Raw genomic sequence first — 18,239 nt, 5'->3', positions numbered from 1 at the left:
CTTACGGATAAGGCCAACAAGCCAGCTTATCCACTTACATAAACTCCCCTATCGACAATCCTCGGTCCCCTAAAACATTCTTAACGACACTTGTCGGTCTCATTCTGTCAAAACACTTTCCTTCTTCCTTCCTACTTCAAATTTCAGGCTTCTAACCCTTTTTTTAACTCGCATTATCTGGATAAACAGTTTGCTGTATTACCCAATCAGGAACTTCTCACTTTAAACAGCTCGATTTCTTAGGAAATCGACGCATTTAACACGTTCATCATGGAGCTAAATCCTAAGTACGACCACTATGATTTCCCTACAATCGCCCCCGTAGCGAAACCTGGTCATCCAGGCCACTTGACCGAGGCCCAGCAAGCTCAGGTTCACCAGCTACGCATGCTACTCGAGGCCGAAGGTTATACCAAGCGGCTGGATACCCTGACGTTGGTACGTGTCCTACTAAGTGCTATATTAAGAGGTAGCAAAAGAGCTACAACGTTAAATATATGGACATGTACATGTTGAATTAGCTAACACTCCGTTTGGAATGTAGTTGCGTTTCCTGCGAGCTCGAAAGTTCGACGTCAACTTAGCCAAGAAAATGTGAGCCTCCCCCGAGCCAAGGCTGCGAAAGATGTTCCAGAATAGAGAAATATTGTTGAGAATAATGGACTGACCCTGGTAACAAGGTTCGTCGACACCGAAAATTGGAGGAAGACTCTCCTATACACTGGACAGCCCCTTAAGATCGACGGTCGGACTATCAGTCTCGACGAGGAGATAGGCGAGTGGGACAAAGACGGGTCCTTCAAGCAGAAGGTGTCAAAGTATTACCCTCAGTACTACCACAAGACAGATAAGGTAAGAGAAATCACTCCTCTGCGCTATCTCCTAGAGATGAACTTTTGTGAGCTTTTGTACTAATATACGTATCGGTAGGACGGCCGACCGGTGTACATTGAACAACTTGGCAAGATTGATCTTACTGCTATGAAGAACGAAGGTATCGAGTATGAGCACATGTTGGTCAACTTAGCTGTCGAATACGAGAAAATGGCGGACCCGCGACTACCCGCTTGTTCGCGCAAGGCCGGTCAACTGCTTGAGACATCTTGCACCATTATGGATTTCAACGGTGTTGGCTTCGGCAATGCGCGCCAGGTTTTTGGCTACATCCAGGAGGCGTCCGGTATGAGTCAAAACTATTACCCGGAACGTCTTGGCCGCATGTACCTCATCAACACCAACTGGCTATTTACTGGTGTGTGGCGTATGATTCGCCCTCTGCTCGACCCCGTCACTGTTGAGAAGATCAACGTTCTCGGCGGTAACTACCAGAAGGAACTCCTAAACCAGATCCCCGCCGAAAACCTCCCTAAGGAATTCGGTGGTACCTGTCAATGCGAGGGTGGTTGCCATTTCAGCAACGCGGGCCCCTGGAATGACCCTGAGTTCGCGAAGCCTGCCTGGTGGGAGCAAAAAGATGGAGCGATAGAGAATAGGCCGACAGAGATCGGCAGCGGTGCGGGTGCCGTCGCTGCCGGTGGTGCTACCGCCGTGGAGGGAGCCGAAGCTACAGCACCTGCTCCAGCCGCTGCTTAAAGGAAACATAAAGTTGCATTTGTATACAAGGGGAGAGCATAAGTCCAGATGAAGCAGGGAGTCGGTGGGTGTGGTTAGATAGGATCATCAAGGCACATGAGGAAGTGACCGCTGAAATTTGTCGATCCGGGACGACTTTTTATTCCGGGCAAAATCTTATAATCACAAATTTCAGCCTGCAGGCATACGAGCCTTGATAGGGCCTACGCAGCTATCTTCTTCGGAACCGTTAGAGGCATTTCGTACACTGATATGATACATTTGCATCTGCGCTTCTCCAAAGTTCTAATATTTTAGCCATTACCGCGGATAATAATTTGTAGTTACGTGCACTCGAATTAATATCCTTCAAAAGTATCGAGTTTGTTGAATTAAAGTGGTTTTATTTGTGATAGGGATACTCAAGCACGAATGGCTTCATGATATTAGAGGCCGATAGATTCCACGTGAAGACGCAATTGCTCCCTAGGTAAAGGAGGGCAATCGGAACTTCTTACCACATATCTCGGCACAGCCCTTCCGTCTTGCGTTCCCCTCGAATGTATACCTCCCATATGCGTAGATCGGGTATGATGACCATCACCTCCTAAAGCGTAGCCGGAACTCCACCGCCTCTTCCCCTACAAATCAATATAAGGGGGCAAAAAAGGGTACGCATTCACCGCTCTGTTACAACATACTCTCCTGCTCCCCGCGCCCTCTCCATGCGCGCCACTACCGACGGCATCTCGCGCTTCAACCTACCCAGCCCCCTAATCGCGTCCTCGTAGCCGCTCTCAACATCGTCCTGTCGAGGAAGCCCCTTACTTAGGTCTCCCAGCAACAGCTCACCGCCATCAGCACCGGCACGCTCGTTAGCCGCGGCAAGGGCCTGCTCGTCGTCAGCGACGGAGCGGCGTGCTGCTTCGGCCCAGGAGGAAGCTGCGGCATGCGGCACGGATTTCTTCAAGGCGGCAATGTCTCTCAGCAGGTCCTCTTCCTCGCGCGTTAGCTCCTCGAGACGGGCGCGCTTACGTGCGTCAAACGGCTCGTAGACTTCTTCCGGCTGCTGCGGATCGGAAGGACTACCGGAGAGGTAATGTGCTGCATCAACGGGCATGCCATTGATAGAGAGGTTTGGGCCTGCTAGGGTGAAGGTCTTGATGATGTACTGTTTGTAGGTTAGTATTTAGCGTCCGGCTGTAAGAGTGTTTCATATGAGATAATCCTAAATTAAAAAGACAAGTTTAAAATAGAAAACAAAAACTTTAAAGAGGTAAAACAAGAGAATGCAATATAGCAATAAAAAAGAACTATAAAAAAAAGAAAAGAAAAAAACATACAACACCAGGGATTCGCTGGTCGTCACCGACCCAACTACTAATCTGGCGGTATCTGGCTTATCTATGGGAGAGCGGACGGGATCCCGAGTTTTCCAGATCCTATGGTCGTATGTGAAAGTGTAATGCATTAATTCCATTTATATAGGAACTCTCCATTGACCTCTCACATTCCACCAAGGCCTCTTTAATTAAATCCGTATACTCTACCTGCATGCGCAGGCAAGACAAGAAAGACGACAGTAGAAAAAAAGGTATTAGGTAGGTTGAAGAAATACAGACACTGATAGCTGTATGCTAAATTTTTTTTTTAAAAAGCACAATGTAGAAAAATAGAAACTAAATAATAAAATAAAATAAAGTAAAACTTACTTCATTGACAAGTTCCTCGATCCTCGTCCGCAATTCGTCACCATCGGCAGCGGCGCCGCTTGCCCCATCCACCGGCGGAAACGCCTCGTCTAGACGTGCCGTGGCTGCGCGCCGTACATTGGCCAGAAGATATGCCAGGTCATCGGGGGTCTGGAGCTCGATCTTTCGATGCGCTGCCGAGGCCGAGCCCTCCATGGTGGTTTAAGTTTAGGAAAGGAGAGGGTGTTGTCGTTGTAGCGAGAAAAAGTAGGACGGCTTTAAATTGAACTAAATGGAAGATGGATGATGATGATTATGACGATGAAAGATGTAAGTATGTGTATTTTCTTTTCTCCGTTGGGTGTTCTGCTATGTAGAAACGCGAGCGGAATTAAAGATAAAGATACGAAATAGTCAGCCGCAATGCATATATGTCCGTATGTGTGTGCAGTGCAGCGATGAGATGCTAGTGATTCCCAATTTTGCCTTTTGGTAAATAGTGATTGGCTAATTTAATAGGATAGACTTGTGATGTAAATAGTATTGCAGATGTTTACTCATGTTTTGGCGCTTGGCGCTTTAGAAGGACCCCTATGTACAGTATGCGGGTCGAAAAAACGTAACAATAGCGGGGTTAGTAAGTATCGCATAAGTACATATATATTACATTTACATGAGTCGTTCATGTACCTTCTACGACAACCTCGCCTAATTCCTCTAGTCTCCCAAGATATTCCAACATCTCTCATTAGCCAGCCTCATATACAATCAAATAGCCTCGTTCAACCCAGCTACCTGATTGACCTTGGAAAGGCCATGTAGCTTTGACAGCCCATCCGATCTCTTCTTAACGCTGTCGACAATCTCATCATACCTCTCTCCTCGGCCCCATTTATGGATGTTGCTGATCAACACAAGACATCTTTTATAGTGACTCCTATCACTTAACAAAAGAATCTCGCAGTTCATCATCTTATACGAGGTGAATTCAGCAGGTTTATCTGGTATTTCAACTTTACCAGGTATGCCCGGTTTTGACCACATCGGATAGAAGTGTATAATATGATCACCTGGTGCCACGTCGGCGCAAATTACGAAACCGTGATCTTGAACCATCTTGTTATATACGAGCAGGGCCGACGAACCAGCATTGAGGACCAAGCTCTCCCTTGCGAACCGAGGCCTGTTGAATTCTGGTTAAAGGGATGGACATTCATCAAATCCATTCCTAAATGGTACGAAGGTTGGGGCCAAAAGTTTCGCACATGTCCAAATCTTGGCACCGTATTTTATATGTTCTTTGAATTATCAATACTGTATTAGCCACACGCTAAGCTAAAAACTAAATAGTGGCCTATCCATTAAATCTAGGTGGCTTACCGCTATATTTATAGCGATATCAGCCACTATAGCTTAAATAAAACCGTGCAGTCTTTTTTTAATTCGCACGTGGCTTGCCAAGCTTAGATGTGCGAAACTTTTGGCCCCAACCTTCGTACATCATCGCTGATTGAGAATTTTCGAAAATACAGTGTCTAACTGTCGCTACTACATTAAAAAACCACAGCCACCTGTTTTTTCTTTCTTCCTGTGGGAGTATATCTGTAGTGGGCTGTAAGAGTTTCCGAATAAACTCCTTAACCTATTTTGGAGAATTATATCCTCGAGGCTCCATCCATATACAGTTCGGCTTCAAGACCGTCTCCTCATACTTAGCCTCGCGTACTCCGTGAGCGCTAGACGAAGATTGATCAGGCAAAGGTTCGTCATCCTGGCCATTTCTTAAGGATACATTTGATTGTCTTGAGCTTGGGAGTAATGAGTTCGGGTCTTGCGGATTTAGTTCGACATTCCGAAGCCAGTCGGATACGGAGTTAGAAATTGACTGTCTATATAAAGATTCCTGGCTGAGGGGTAATGGCGACGAGAGGGCAGTAGTTTTGACTAGCTGTGAAGCAATGTCCTTTGCTGATACGTCCGAACGAGAACGCTGTCTTTTGTTGACCGATGGGTCCATATCGTCGGATGTTTGACTACGACGTCGCTTTTCAAATCGGACGTGCATGTTATTTTGCGAAAGAGTGCTATACATTGACGATAGTTTATTTGGACAACTATTGGGAAAACACAGGTTCAGTTGCTAGAGTAAAGAGGAGAAGAAGCCACTAGATTACAGCGAAAATACAAACGGGGTTTGTTTATTTCATAATAATGCCCGTGTGTATGGTATAGGCGCTTTTAATCCGCGCGTATATCAAGCCACTTACGCATTTAAGAAAAGATACTTCCAGCTGTTGTGTATTAGATTAGTCAGTTTAATACGGTAAGTGACTGAAAACTTTTTGCCTTTTTTCGCTTATAAGTCGAAGCACCGTTACTTGGGCCACCTTAATAGGGGCCACCCATTTCCCATATAAAATCAACAAAATCGTATATTTATAACTCATCCAAGAAAATAACTAAAAATATTAGGATTTTAATTTTAGATATATCACAAGGTTTTTATCACGTATAAAATTTGAAACATTCCCATAGTTTTAAATTTTTATGTAAGTGGTGAAATGTATAGCTAAATGTATAGTTAGATCTATATACTATGACATCTTTTTACCCTTTTCTAATAAGTATATATCAACTGCCTCATCTTCTTCGCCCAGCTTTGGCAGTGGAATGGATTTAAGAATGTTGTATTGCCAATCATCGGCAGTTAGCAACCCAAATAGAGCCTGCTCCGAAGAATGGCGAGGTTTTGTTGCTAGGATAACAAAAGTCTTTGCACCTTCTTCTACCCCGGGGTATTTTAACTTTGCAGCGTGTAGCGCGCTCAGCGTTCCGATGAGCGCGGGTAATGAATCAACATTGTATGTACAATCACTAAGTACAACTAGATCCCACGGACGAGCAGAAACAAGAGTCCCGAACTTTCCGTGCTTGCCCTCGTCCCAGTCTAGGTCTTCGTACTGAAGAGCCACTGCAGAACCATTGGGATTTATGTGAGACAGCGCCGCTTCGGCCCTTAATATGTTTGACCTCGCGCGCTCTTCTGCCTCCGAGAGGTCTGTTAGTAATACAGTAGCTTTACTGGACGTATGGCCACGGACCACGGCCCTTCCTATGACTTGCGCCAGGGTAATCCCGAGAATGCCAACACCACTGCCGAGCTCTAAGACATTAAAGCCGTCTTCTCGCATAAGCAGCGTGTCATAGATACCTTCCTTGGTGCTACATGCGTCCCCTAAAAAGGAGGCTGTCACAGCACCTGCGTCCCATATGTGGCGTGCAATGCTCTCACCGATGTCCTCTTCAAGGTCAATATCTATTTGGTCCTGGGGCTGAGACCTGGAGTCAAGCTGGAGTGTTCGCACAGCAACGGGCGCGCAGATGCCCTTCGCCATCTCTACGGAAACTGGCATGATGAGACCCTTGCTTGCAAACGAGCCTCTAGCAACGCTCCACGGAAGCATATCGCTACCCTTCAACACTCCTAATGGTGGAGTTTGTGTCGCTGGGTGAATCCTAATCGTACACGTGACATCGTCCTTCTTGAAATGCGGCTTGATGGGGACTTTGACGTCAAGACATCGCATGCCAGCAGTCCATCTAGGCGGGGGATCTCCGTCTAGTATGATTGACTGGCCTGTCGGATTCTCCACCGAAATAATCAAGTCGACGGGCTCATCCGGGTAGAGAAATGAGTCACCCAGATCCGTGGTGATGGTAAGAAGGATTGAGATAAGTGGTCTCTTGAGGTTTGATGCGTCTAATTTTGGGCCACGCAACAAGCGTATGTAGTGCATCTTGTTGCGAGACCGAGCTTTGGGTACGGTAAGTTCAGTCCAATGATTTGTTTATTCGGTAGTATTTAGGTATTTGGGTATTTGGGTATTTTCGCCTTGGCGACATGCATCTTTTTCCGTGCCCAACATTGTAATGTACTATCAGAATGTTCACCGCTAGCTAGGTAGTTGAGCCTAGCATTAGCGTGATTAGAATGGGGCTTTATCGATCGTGATCCACTTCAACCATTGTTGCTAGATGAATATTACAATAGTTTGTAGTTTGTTGAGTGATTGGGAACGTAAAAAACAATTGTGCATCCTGTTATATTGGAGTTTTCTTCTACAAGTCGAAAAGCGGGCCGAGGGTATAGGTATCGGTTTATCGGAGGTTAACATTACCCAATACGAATTAGGTACCTAATCTCACGTAATAATTATATACAAGGTTGAAGTACCGTCTGACGCTCAGCACATGTGCATGCATGCCCTAGAAGCTGAATTGGAGGGGCTAGTAAGGTCCAGGTATATAAGTTACCTATGTACTTATTTTAGATGCAAGTGCTTATCTACATGTACCTAGCTAAATCTAGGTATTCAATAGATTAGGCTCTTATCTTCAAATAGACTTCACACCATTGATCGCAAAGCTGAGTCTACCCCATATTTGCAACCTTTAATGAGAACCCGCTCTTAGCTCCAGTTAGTGCCTGATATCTTACTTCGTGCTGAGTTAATTTGACACTATAATGATATATGCCGATTCAGGGATTCATTAGTACCTTCGGCACGATGATCTGTCGAGATGAGAAAGGCTGATCAGAGGTAATGGAATAATTTCTTAAAAGGTTCATTATTCGATGTGACATACTGAAATAGACTTACCTATATACCCTCATCTACCTGTACACGTGGCTATGAAACAAAGCATCTTAATATTGGGTTATTGGGTACCCTAACTTCGAGATCGCCACGAATGCATGTGAATATCTCCGCCCGCATTTACATACTACCTGGTCAATCACAATTATTCCTTGGAGGCGATCAAAGAGTTCAACGTTGAACGTGACCATTTCGAGTAATATCTGGTATGTTGGTTTACTTGCTTAAAAGTTCGCATTTATTATATAATAGATTGTAGCATCCTATAGTAAGTTTATGACCGCATGTAGTATAAGAAATTAGATATTTGAAAATGAGACTGCACAAGTAAGTAAATACCTAGGTATAGTTATAATAAAATAATAAAAGTTGAGATTATGTTATAAGTTATAAAGATTTTAGCTTGCACAGTAATATATAATTCCTTAAGTTAGAACTTAAAAGATGTCTCTTATGTACTGTAAGCGCTCTAAACGCTTAGCCGTATCAGTCGCGCTAATCTTCCTTAACTTTCCTATTAGGGTAAGAGTGTTGGTCCGATAACGCAATTCGTGGGGTAAAAAGCTGGGTTAATTGACGACAAGTGGGATGTCTACACTGTGCGAGTATAACAACTTGTTAAGGAGGCAGCATTGCAAATGGGATGAAGGAAGTTATTATATGCACGTCTCTACAAGAGATAAATGTAGGTACATCTGGATCCCCATTTACTTCTATTGCTTCAAGGTTATAAGTATGGTTATTCCTCTTAAGTGAGACTTAAGTCATAATTAGTGCTAGTTATATAAAAATATAAGTACCTACCTATCTAAACGCGGATCTGGCACGAATTGAAAATATATTAAAATATCGTAGCAATCAAATATGTAGGCAAATTAGTCGTTTCAGCTGTTCTAAAAATTGAGCGTATTATTCGATTTCACAATTGATACTCGCAATGTAATTCCTACCTCGGTAATCCACGTGGTGTTTCTTGAGAAATGTTTCACTAAGGAGGATCCATCATTGTTTTACACTTCGGCACCTGCATCTCTTATCCGAGCACCCGTGTGTTATTTACCTAGGTACATGCAACCAAACCTTTCAACTCAAGTATTGGTTTTCAGATCATTCGCCCCAAATGCGAAACAGACTACGGAGGACTTGGATAACTAAGTCGGATAGAACAATGTAATTTACTAAAGCAGTTAGTCACTTGCTAAGCGTCACAACCGTAAGTAATGTATGCTGTCTTTCTATTACCTATGAAGTTGAGAAAGCAACGCCCTTATCTACAAACAATAACCCATTGCTTGTTTGGAAATGTAGAAAAAGGTAGAGAAAAGAGTCGGCCGGGTTAAATCAAGAGCAACCAGGGAATACCAACGCCGGCCCTACGTTAAGGGCATTCATGTAAACTTCATGTAATCATACAGTACTCACGAGAACTCCTGAGCCCTCTGGACGTGGACATCCCATGTAACAATATTCCCATCCGTCCAAGTTATTGTAATGTGTAAAGTTGGTCCTTCCAAGCCGCGCCGCGCAATAGGAAATGTCGAGACCGATATCCACAATCCATCCAGGCAATAATATAGCCCGAATCCAGACGCCGAAGTATTTGTGAAAATGGCAAAGGTATTCTTGCGAGGGTTATGTGTATCTAGGAAGAAACGACGCTCTGTGAGATCGATTGCAGTGACGCTAAAGACATATCCCAAGGAGGGGGGGGGGGGGCCTCTAGATGGGGTTTCTTGGTTACGGTAGCATCCCCTTGATCTCTTCGTCACTGAGTCGAATCTCGTGTACGGGTTCCCTGCGGTTTTCTAGGGGTATGTAACTGCATTCGACGTACGACGGAACGAATAGTTCGGGGTTCCATGCGAACCCTTGACTTGAGGCAAGGTATGAGATCTATAACGAGGGGTATTAGTAAGACGGCCCCTCAGCGGCACTTTCAGCAGCGATAGCATTTTCTTACCAATCGAGGTGCCCCATCAGGATCTCCGATGTTGATAACGGTGCACTCGTCCTTGCAGAAGGCGGAGCCTGTATGGCGTGAGCAATGCGGATCTCAGAGGGAGAACACCATCAAGGTGCTCCGATTTATGGTCAATACACAAGGGGGGCAAACATACTCAATAAACTAGGTCGGCGATGGTGGTGGATTGATTTTAACTTGCGTGCCGACTGTACTGACGACGCTTCACTAGGACTAGGACTAGGAGTTTGCGGAGAACTTGAATATGATGAAGATGAGCTAGTTGTAGCCTTGGGAGATTGGTCGTAGGCAGCAGCCGAGGACCGGACAGCCGGGATAGCAATTGTATTAGATGCCATCATCGTAGAAATCACAAGACAGGATTTCTTTTCTCTCTATTGAAGACTTTCGGGAGACCCGATTAGCAGTAGTGTATTTTTAACACGGAGGGAAGGCTGTGTAGCCGAAATGATAATAAATAGCAAGGCAAGTCAGAACGCCAGCGGAGAATAACAAGTGACTATGTCAGAGAGTTAAGAGAGAAAGAGAAGGAAATTAGTGTCCACGTTCACTCCGTAAGGCAAGCAACGACAAGGTAAAAAGAAGTAATGTTGAGAGATCTTTGGTAATATTCACGAGGTGGGAAAAGGGACGAAAAGAAGATCTAAGTCAGGTGGTTTAGAGAAGGTGAGAGGCTAGAGGCTAGAGGGAGTCTACTCCGTATGTACAGTATAAGTCGGACAGCGCTTGCATTTGATGCGGGAACGGTCATTCGGTACAATGTGCTGCTGCTGTAGAGTGCTATGACATGTATGTGGTATGTGCTGTGCGCTATGTACTGCACTAGTAATTGCAGATGTATGTACAGAATCTACCTAAACGCAGACAAGTGGGCAAGCGGGCTAAAGCAGGCTAGAAGGGCTATGATAACGTACCTTATTGTAATGTAAAGTAATGGATTGTTGGAAGGAAGAGGTAACGATAGCCCAGTGCGAAACCGCTGGTTAGGTATGATGACACATCGGGGAACGAGGGACCCTTGCGGGTCCTCTAGGTTCGTGATCGAACTGTATTGGTCCAATAGAGGGGGGCCGGGTAGTAAGAAAGTTAACACTGTGCCGTAAAGTGACTTGCCTCTACCTACAACAACTACCTAACATACATGTACCTAACGTACATGTACGTACCTACATACACTACATGGAGGCTAAGATATATGCAAGATGAAAGAGGGATGAGGGATGAGCTCAACTGGTTCCTTCATAGCTCCTTTAGACCCAACATCTAAGAATATTATACTTTTCAGGCTCTCATAGCGCATTAGGTACCTAACTTTAAAGATAAATCCACAATGACAGAATGAGTAAACCTCTTTCGTTGAATTATAACATTATCATAAAATCAGAACCTATTTCTTACAGTGCTCTTTGTTTTTGTTACGACGTAAGCTATTAGATATATCGTACTAACTACAACTACATATACAAGGTATACATATTATACGAATATCAGCGTCCATGGATTAGATCTAGGTTAAGCGCTAGTTCTGGTCGGGCGATGCCGGAAGCTGATCTTCAGTAGGCTTTGCAGGCTGTGCTGCAAGATGAGTGGTCGAAAACTGACCTCTAATATGGGGAACATTCAATGTTCGCCTTGGATTTGCAGGTGCTAGGAAGTGAAGAGCCAATCAGCCGAAACTCATGCATTTGAGGCGATGCGGGTGCCGGGCGGTGGGGTTAAGGGAAAGCGGGAAATCTATTAATCCTATACTTTCCAAGATTGGATTAGCTGCATTTATATCCTTGGCAATGGCCCACATATACTTAGTAACCATCTCTCAAGGCTGCAAGGCTGGCGTCGGCACCTGGATCCTAGAAGCTGTACCTTGTGCTCACTAACGTAACCTCAACTTTCCAAACTCGATAATTATCCATTATCATCATCATCCATCATCCATCAATTCTCCACATCAACAGCGGACATATCCCGACGACAAATCCTTGGGTCGTTTATAATTTACGACTCCCTCTCTATTTTTTCATTCCGCTAATCCCGCCGTCGGCACCGCGATTATGGGTGACGTTTTAGTAGAAAACCCAGCTAATAGCGTGGCACCATATAACAAGCCTATCCCGTCAACCATCCCGAACGTCGAGAGTATTGAGGGCATACCTGCGCAGGGCGGAGATGAATATGCAGTATTAAAAAAGCTACAAGGGCACCTGGAATATATCCAGTTACAGGAGGAATACATCAAGGATGAGCAAAGGTGAGACAAGTGCGGGAGATGCCAACCACCTGTGATTATAATAGGATGCCGATTCTAACGGGGAACCTACGCAGGAGCTTAAAACGCGAACTTGTTCGGGCACAGGAGGAGATCAAGAGAATTCAGAGTGTGCCGCTAGTTATTGGTCAATTTATGGAGGCCATTGACCAGAAGTAAGTCCAATCAATATCTGGATTCGATCGTCAAACGTAAATCACGGCAGAAAAGTCTTACATTACCACTAGTACCGGAATAGTCCAATCTAGCACAGGATCCAACTATGTCGTCCGAATCCTATCTACTCTCGACCGTGAGAAGCTTAAGCCCTCGTCCTCCGTCGCCCTTCATCGGCACTCCAATGCCCTCGTCGATATCCTACCCCCCGAGGCCGATTCCTCTATCGCCATGCTTGGTGCCGATGAGAAGCCAGACGTGACGTATGCTGATGTCGGTGGCCTCGACATGCAAAAGCAAGAGATTCGCGAAGCCGTCGAGTTACCCTTAACCCACTTCGACCTCTACAAGCAGATCGGTATCGACCCTCCGCGCGGTGTCCTACTTTACGGCCCCCCCGGTACGGGGAAGACGATGCTTGTCAAGGCTGTCGCGAACTCCACAACGGCTAACTTTATCCGAGTCGTTGGCTCCGAATTCGTCCAGAAGTACCTTGGTGAGGGTCCTCGCATGGTCCGTGACGTCTTCCGCATGGCCCGCGAGAATTCCCCCGCCATTATCTTCATCGACGAGATCGACGCCATCGCCACCAAGCGTTTCGACGCCCAAACCGGTGCCGACCGTGAGGTCCAACGTATCCTGCTAGAGCTGCTCAACCAAATGGACGGTTTTGATCAGACTTCCAACGTCAAGGTCATTATGGCCACGAACCGTGCCGATACCTTAGATCCTGCGCTCCTACGACCCGGTCGTCTCGATCGGAAGATCGAATTCCCCAGCTTGCGTGATCGCCGTGAGCGTCGTCTTATCTTCGGTACCATCGCCAGCAAAATGAGCCTCGCCCCCGAAGTCGATCTGGATAGTCTTATCGTCCGCAACGATCCCCTTAGCGGCGCCGTCATTGCTGCCATCATGCAAGAGGCCGGTCTCCGTGCCGTCCGCAAGAACCGTTACAATATCATCCAGTCTGACCTCGAAGACGCTTACTCCAGTCAGGTCAAAGGAACAAGTGATGAGAATAAGTTCGATTTCTACAAATAGACGGGGAAAAGGCTTAGTAGCTTGACATGGTTTACCCTAAGTTCTTGGGAGAGTGGAAGCCGAGTAATAAATACGGGAATCCGCACCTTTATCTGCGCCGGATACGCTTTGATCTTGCGATAGGAATCCCGTGCATATAGAGGATGCCCCTAGAAGCCGTGACGTGATGGAGTTGGCTAAGTGTAACACTATCATAGCAATACGACTAAACGAACTAATTACGTGCTTCCCTTCGCAGTACCAGTTTTAGTAGGGAGTTTCAGGAAGCCCGAAAACGTGTTCATTAACCTTGCAATAGTAGCTCTTGTTTGTCTAACCGTAATCCGTCTTTATCTATAAATGCTCCCCTAACCCGCTCGATAAAACGCACAGAAGTGCCCGTAACGCTCAAGAATCATCTTTTCGTATCATGGTATTACAATTGATGTCAATTACATCCTCGTTCTTCCCCCCACATCCTCAACATCGTCCAATCATTCGTCCGAGCCGCCTGAGCTCATCCGTCTACCTGTCCTCTAGGGGATTTGGTTTTCCTTCCGCATGCATTATCCGACCTTTTCTTTGTACGCCGTTTTACATGCCACGCCATGCCATGCCATACCACAGAACAAGAACGGCATACCCTCAAGCGTAGAACCATATCGGAAACGCAAACAATAATAAAGTTGACAAGTAGTAATACAGAAAGGGTATCATCCTCAAGAAAGGTCTAAAAAAAGGGATAAGCGCAAACCAGCGCAAGATCAATTACTTCAACTTGAAGCGTGGGTATCATAAAAGTCAAGGAGTTCGTTGAGAGTCACCGTAACCAATATCTCGGAGGGAGTGGTTTGCAACCGAAGGAAGCGTGCTGGGGTATCCAGTGTCAACTCAACAACTCGGGTATATCCTCCGTCATTACGTCTTTACCTCCGCACTCGGACACATTAAACTGTATAGTTATTTCAGCCGCTCACAGAATAGCAAATCGAATATCGCTATAAATCAGTTGCTCATGTCATATCATTGGAAGCCGGTGAGGTTCAAGAGGAAAGCACAACGCCCAGCTCCAACAAGAGCTGCACAAACCGTGAATGCAGCTCTATGAAGAAGTCGGGGAGGCCCACGAGCTCTGCAAGCCCGCGGGCTTTGGGTGCAAATCCACCGGGTCCCATAGATCCGCCCATGCGTTGCATTAAACCACTGCGGCCACCACCAGTCAGGAAGCTGCTTGAGTCGTTGGTCCTGTCTCTTTCGCGATCACGGTCTAGGTTCGCTACGCTGAACCCGCCTCCAAGGTTTAGCCCTATGCCGCTATCACGCGGGCCATCACCACCAAATCCACCTCGGCTATATGCTGCATTGATTGCTGCAATTGGACTGCTGGCTTCCTCTCGATCGCGCTCTCTCTCGGCTTCAGCTTCAGCCAGTTCTTGAATCCAGTTTGCTAAATCACGGAATGCGGCTGATATAAAGCTAAATGTCTTCATGGCGAGACGTTCACGGTGCGTACTAAGCGCCAGAAACGCATAGACTCTCTTGCGGCCACGAGCATGCATATCGGGAATGCGAAATATGTATGCGGTCGTATAACCTGCTAAAGGATCACCAAAGAAGATCGGACCGCCATTAGCAGCAGATTGAGGATTTGGTGCTGTAGTGATGTAACCTGGGCCGTGATTCATTGGCGGCGATGTAAATTGAGGGGGCAACGGCGACGAGAGTGATGAAACATGCTGTGTCGTCTCAGGCCGTCGAGGGAGGGTTTCAAAGGAGAGCGTTCGTAGACAAGAGGCACGAACTATGGAGTACGTAGTAGGGACTACTGGCTCATGAGTCGATGTGTAATCTAGGTAGTGTGTATGTTGTGTCACACTAGATTTGGACGATACGCTTGAATGCGAAGTTGAGGTAGTAGGCCGGCGCTGCAAGTTTGAATGCTTGCTATTGTCTTTGGGTAAAATATCCTCCTCGGCATCAGAAGTATACGAGGAATGCGGATTTGAGTTTGGCGGGCTAAACTCGCTGCTACCTCCATAGACGCGTGCGTAAGGGGCGCGCGTGCGCAATACAGGACCACGTTGATCGGATTTAGAATCTGTTGTAGTACTTGCTTTCTCCCCCTTTCCAGTTTTCGAGTTTTGCCGCTTAGGAAGAGTCAGAGCGCAGTTGTCACATGGGTTCGCTCGTTTTGTAACGTAATCATCATAGGTTCGACGAAAACTTGAGTCGCGCCGTAAACCCCCTTTGCCATTCATCTCAGGGAAATTTTCTGGAGCATGTCGGGGACTCTGCGGTGGTGTCTGAACGGTTGAGGCTGTGGTGAGAGGTGTCGGCGTAACAGTCTGGACTGTAGTACTAGGACCTAACTTTGACGCTCGAAGTATCGATGCGCGATGCGACTGGGCTTCTTGATCAGTCACGGGGGTAGATGAGCTACGTGGGGATCCAAGCGTCATCTTTCGTAAAGTATCAGCAACAGTTGTCTGTTGACCATGACCTGCAGCACTGGTTTGCGGTCGGGTTGGCTCAGTATTATCATCACAACATTGTCTGCATGGTACAGGTAGGCCTTCGGTGACCATAAGAGGTGTCGGACCATGTAGGTCGCAGTAATGCGCCAGACATAACTGGATGTGGGTTAGCAGAGGCAATATTGCTGGCTTCGGAGAAACAGTCATGTTTGAGCGCAATATTGCAGAGGATGAACTTGGTGAAATGCACGTGCTAAAGGAGCATCTCAAGAAAAGATCACAAAGATATTGAAGTAGTCACAGAGTTCAAGCAAACAGTAATAAAGCTGAATAGGAAGTGGGGGTCAAATTTGACAGGAGTTGGTTTGGGGTCAAGGGAGGGTGGGAGATGAGTAAGTATTAAAAGATAAATAGGAAGGAGTTAGGAATTTTGAGGGACTACGCTTGGAGAGCCAAAACGTCACTGTCGCGCAAGGGCTAAGTCCAAATTCCAAGCTGGCAACTTGGGCATCTGCGACAATCATGGCACCGGTACCAATCAAACTCGATACTTGGCTGACCTGGGGCGTAGCGCAACATCGCTTCGCTCCGTGCCGTCGTGATGGGAATAGGGGGACCGTCTAACATAAGCATTTAAAGCAAGTAAGGCCCGGGGCTAAGGGGGCTGACGAGACGATAGTGTGGGGGGACACGAGGCTTCCGGGGTGGTCTGGACGGACGAGGAGGCGGTGAAGAAATTCGATCAGGACATTAAAAGATGGGAAGATGTGTGGTAGAAGTAAAAGGTGTGGAACACAAATATCCAAAGAAATAAATCAGAGCGGTCCCGAGAAGCCAAGGTATGCAGGTCAGGCCAGTGTGGATGGGCTATATCTGGCCCTCTGGGTGCACAAAAGTTGAAATCGGTGGACAAGAAATATGAAAGAGTGAAAAATAAGTAAGATAAGACGCGTGACGCGACTCTGAGCTTTCATAGTCGTGCAGTTAGGCTGATGAGACATAAAACATAGTAAGGTATAATGCAGAGTTGGGAAAACTATAAAATAAAAATAAAATATAAAAAAAGTACAGGGTATATAGAATGTTGAAAAGAAGAGAGAGTAACAATGTACTTACTATAGACGTCATGACGTTTCTCCAACACAACAAGAGGTCGCAGAGGTCTGTGGAGCGTCACACAGCGGGGTTGTTCGATTCGATTTCCAACAGCGGCCAGTGACAGCCAGTAACAGGCAACCTGTACTGCAACCTGTACCAGCAAAGGTGACCCCCAAATATCCCAATCTCTCTCCCACGCGCGTCCCGCGTCCTGCGTCCTGCCCTGGCACTTCTCGCCTATCCAAGCCAGCCAAGCAGGGGACTTTTGGTACAATAGTCAAAAGTATTATCTCATGGATGAAACGATAGGTAGTGGACACAGGACAGCTAGACAAGCCGCTCTGATCAACACTGGGTCCGGATGTCCTTTTCCTGCGTCTGCGTCCGCGGCTGCGTCGGTGTTTATCCAGTTGCTGAAAATCGATGCGAAGTCCGAACTGCGAAATGAGCCCTTGTGCTCGCTATCGTGTATGCGTGTATGTACAGTCAATCACAAGCGACAATCCGAGTAAATGTGGCACAGGATTACAGAACACAGCAGAAATATCACCAATCGGCTTTTAGTCCTGCTCTTAGTCCTGCAATATCGATCCTTGTGTTTCGTTTTGGTTGGTTAATTAGACAGGGCCGTCGCAAAGAAAGCCTTCCACGGATTGGCGGGAAAAGAAATAGCGCTAACAGCTGCGAAGCTGACCTCCAACTTGTGCGATCCAGATGAAGAAATACGTTGGGGAGGAGGTCATGTGCGGAAACGATATTCGATAAAAGCTCCAATAGTAGCGGATTATGACGAGCTGAACTGGAGGCACAAAAAAAAAAGTGTTGTCAGTAAAGAAAATTCCTAGAGTGGGGGGGAAGGATTTTGGATTATTCCAACATTAAAGAAAATTGAGTTAACCTTAGTGAAGGTAAGAGATGTAGGAAAGACAGGAACATAGTACGTACTTTGATGTTATACCTAGGACAATTTGAAGACGTAGTTTCCCTTTTCTTTGCTCGTAAATCTGAGGAAACTGCTTGTTGGTCTGTAATTTCCTGTGTGAGGTAAAACCATAAGAATAAGGTACAAAAGTCTTAACTTAGAAGGTAAGGTTCTTGCTGCCCCTCACTTTCCCTTTTGTCCTTTTTTTTTCTCTATAAGATTGAGAGGTAGATCCAGTTGGAAGGTCGAGAATATCAGTACCCAAGAAAAAAAAGTGAGGTACTTAGGTATTTTGATATAGTTTCTTATAAACCTAGCAACGACAAACAAATAACCAAACAAACAACTATAAACTGCAATAATAGTAACAACAGCAGTTCGTGAGGTCAGTCCTCGTTCGG

General features: G+C 46.0%; 6 protein-coding genes across 6 annotated transcripts; 2 read left to right on the top strand and 4 right to left on the bottom strand.

Annotated features, from left to right (window-relative positions):
* Window positions 1–270: 270 nt before the first annotated feature.
* GL218_04603 (Sec14 cytosolic factor) lies at window positions 271–1,593 on the top strand (the record flags this gene model as incomplete). Its single annotated transcript, XM_033581220.1, has 4 exons — window positions 271–438; window positions 545–594; window positions 681–852; window positions 931–1,593. The coding sequence occupies 4 exons, from the start codon at window positions 271–273 to the stop codon at window positions 1,591–1,593; spliced, it is 1,053 nt and encodes a 350-aa protein (XP_033435179.1).
* A 658-nt stretch (window positions 1,594–2,251) lies between these two features.
* GL218_04602 (Kinetochore protein mis14) lies at window positions 2,252–3,479 on the bottom strand (the record flags this gene model as incomplete). Its single annotated transcript, XM_033581219.1, has 2 exons — window positions 2,252–2,743; window positions 3,285–3,479. The coding sequence occupies 2 exons, from the start codon at window positions 3,477–3,479 to the stop codon at window positions 2,252–2,254; spliced, it is 687 nt and encodes a 228-aa protein (XP_033435178.1).
* Window positions 3,480–5,857: 2,378 nt separating this feature from the next.
* On the bottom strand, window positions 5,858–7,060 carry GL218_04601 (UPF0665 family protein C23C4.06c; the record flags this gene model as incomplete). Its single annotated transcript, XM_033581218.1, has 1 exon — window positions 5,858–7,060. One exon carries the CDS (start codon window positions 7,058–7,060, stop codon window positions 5,858–5,860), a length of 1,203 nt encoding a protein of 400 aa, XP_033435181.1.
* A 2,598-nt stretch (window positions 7,061–9,658) lies between these two features.
* GL218_04600 (uncharacterized protein) lies at window positions 9,659–10,243 on the bottom strand (the record flags this gene model as incomplete). Its single annotated transcript, XM_033581217.1, has 3 exons — window positions 9,659–9,814; window positions 9,882–9,949; window positions 10,039–10,243. 3 exons carry the CDS (start codon window positions 10,241–10,243, stop codon window positions 9,659–9,661), a joined length of 429 nt encoding a protein of 142 aa, XP_033435180.1.
* Window positions 10,244–11,953: 1,710 nt separating this feature from the next.
* Window positions 11,954–13,365, top strand: GL218_04599 (26S protease regulatory subunit 6B like protein; the record flags this gene model as incomplete). The annotated part of the gene is made up of 3 exons (XM_033581216.1): window positions 11,954–12,150; window positions 12,225–12,323; window positions 12,396–13,365. 3 exons carry the CDS (start codon window positions 11,954–11,956, stop codon window positions 13,363–13,365), a joined length of 1,266 nt encoding a protein of 421 aa, XP_033435141.1.
* Window positions 13,366–14,387: 1,022 nt separating this feature from the next.
* On the bottom strand, window positions 14,388–16,025 carry GL218_04598 (uncharacterized protein; the record flags this gene model as incomplete). Its single annotated transcript, XM_033581215.1, has 1 exon — window positions 14,388–16,025. The coding sequence occupies one exon, from the start codon at window positions 16,023–16,025 to the stop codon at window positions 14,388–14,390; it is 1,638 nt and encodes a 545-aa protein (XP_033435140.1).
* Between the last annotated feature and the right edge of the window lie 2,214 nt (window positions 16,026–18,239).

The sequence above is a fragment of the Daldinia childiae genome (genome assembly GCF_008694065.1).
Source record: "Daldinia childiae strain JS-1345 chromosome Unknown Scaffold4, whole genome shotgun sequence".
Taxonomy (NCBI): Eukaryota; Fungi; Ascomycota; class Sordariomycetes; order Xylariales; family Hypoxylaceae; genus Daldinia; species Daldinia childiae.
Note: the sequence above shows the minus strand (reverse complement) of the source record. Positions and strands in the feature narration are given on the sequence as shown.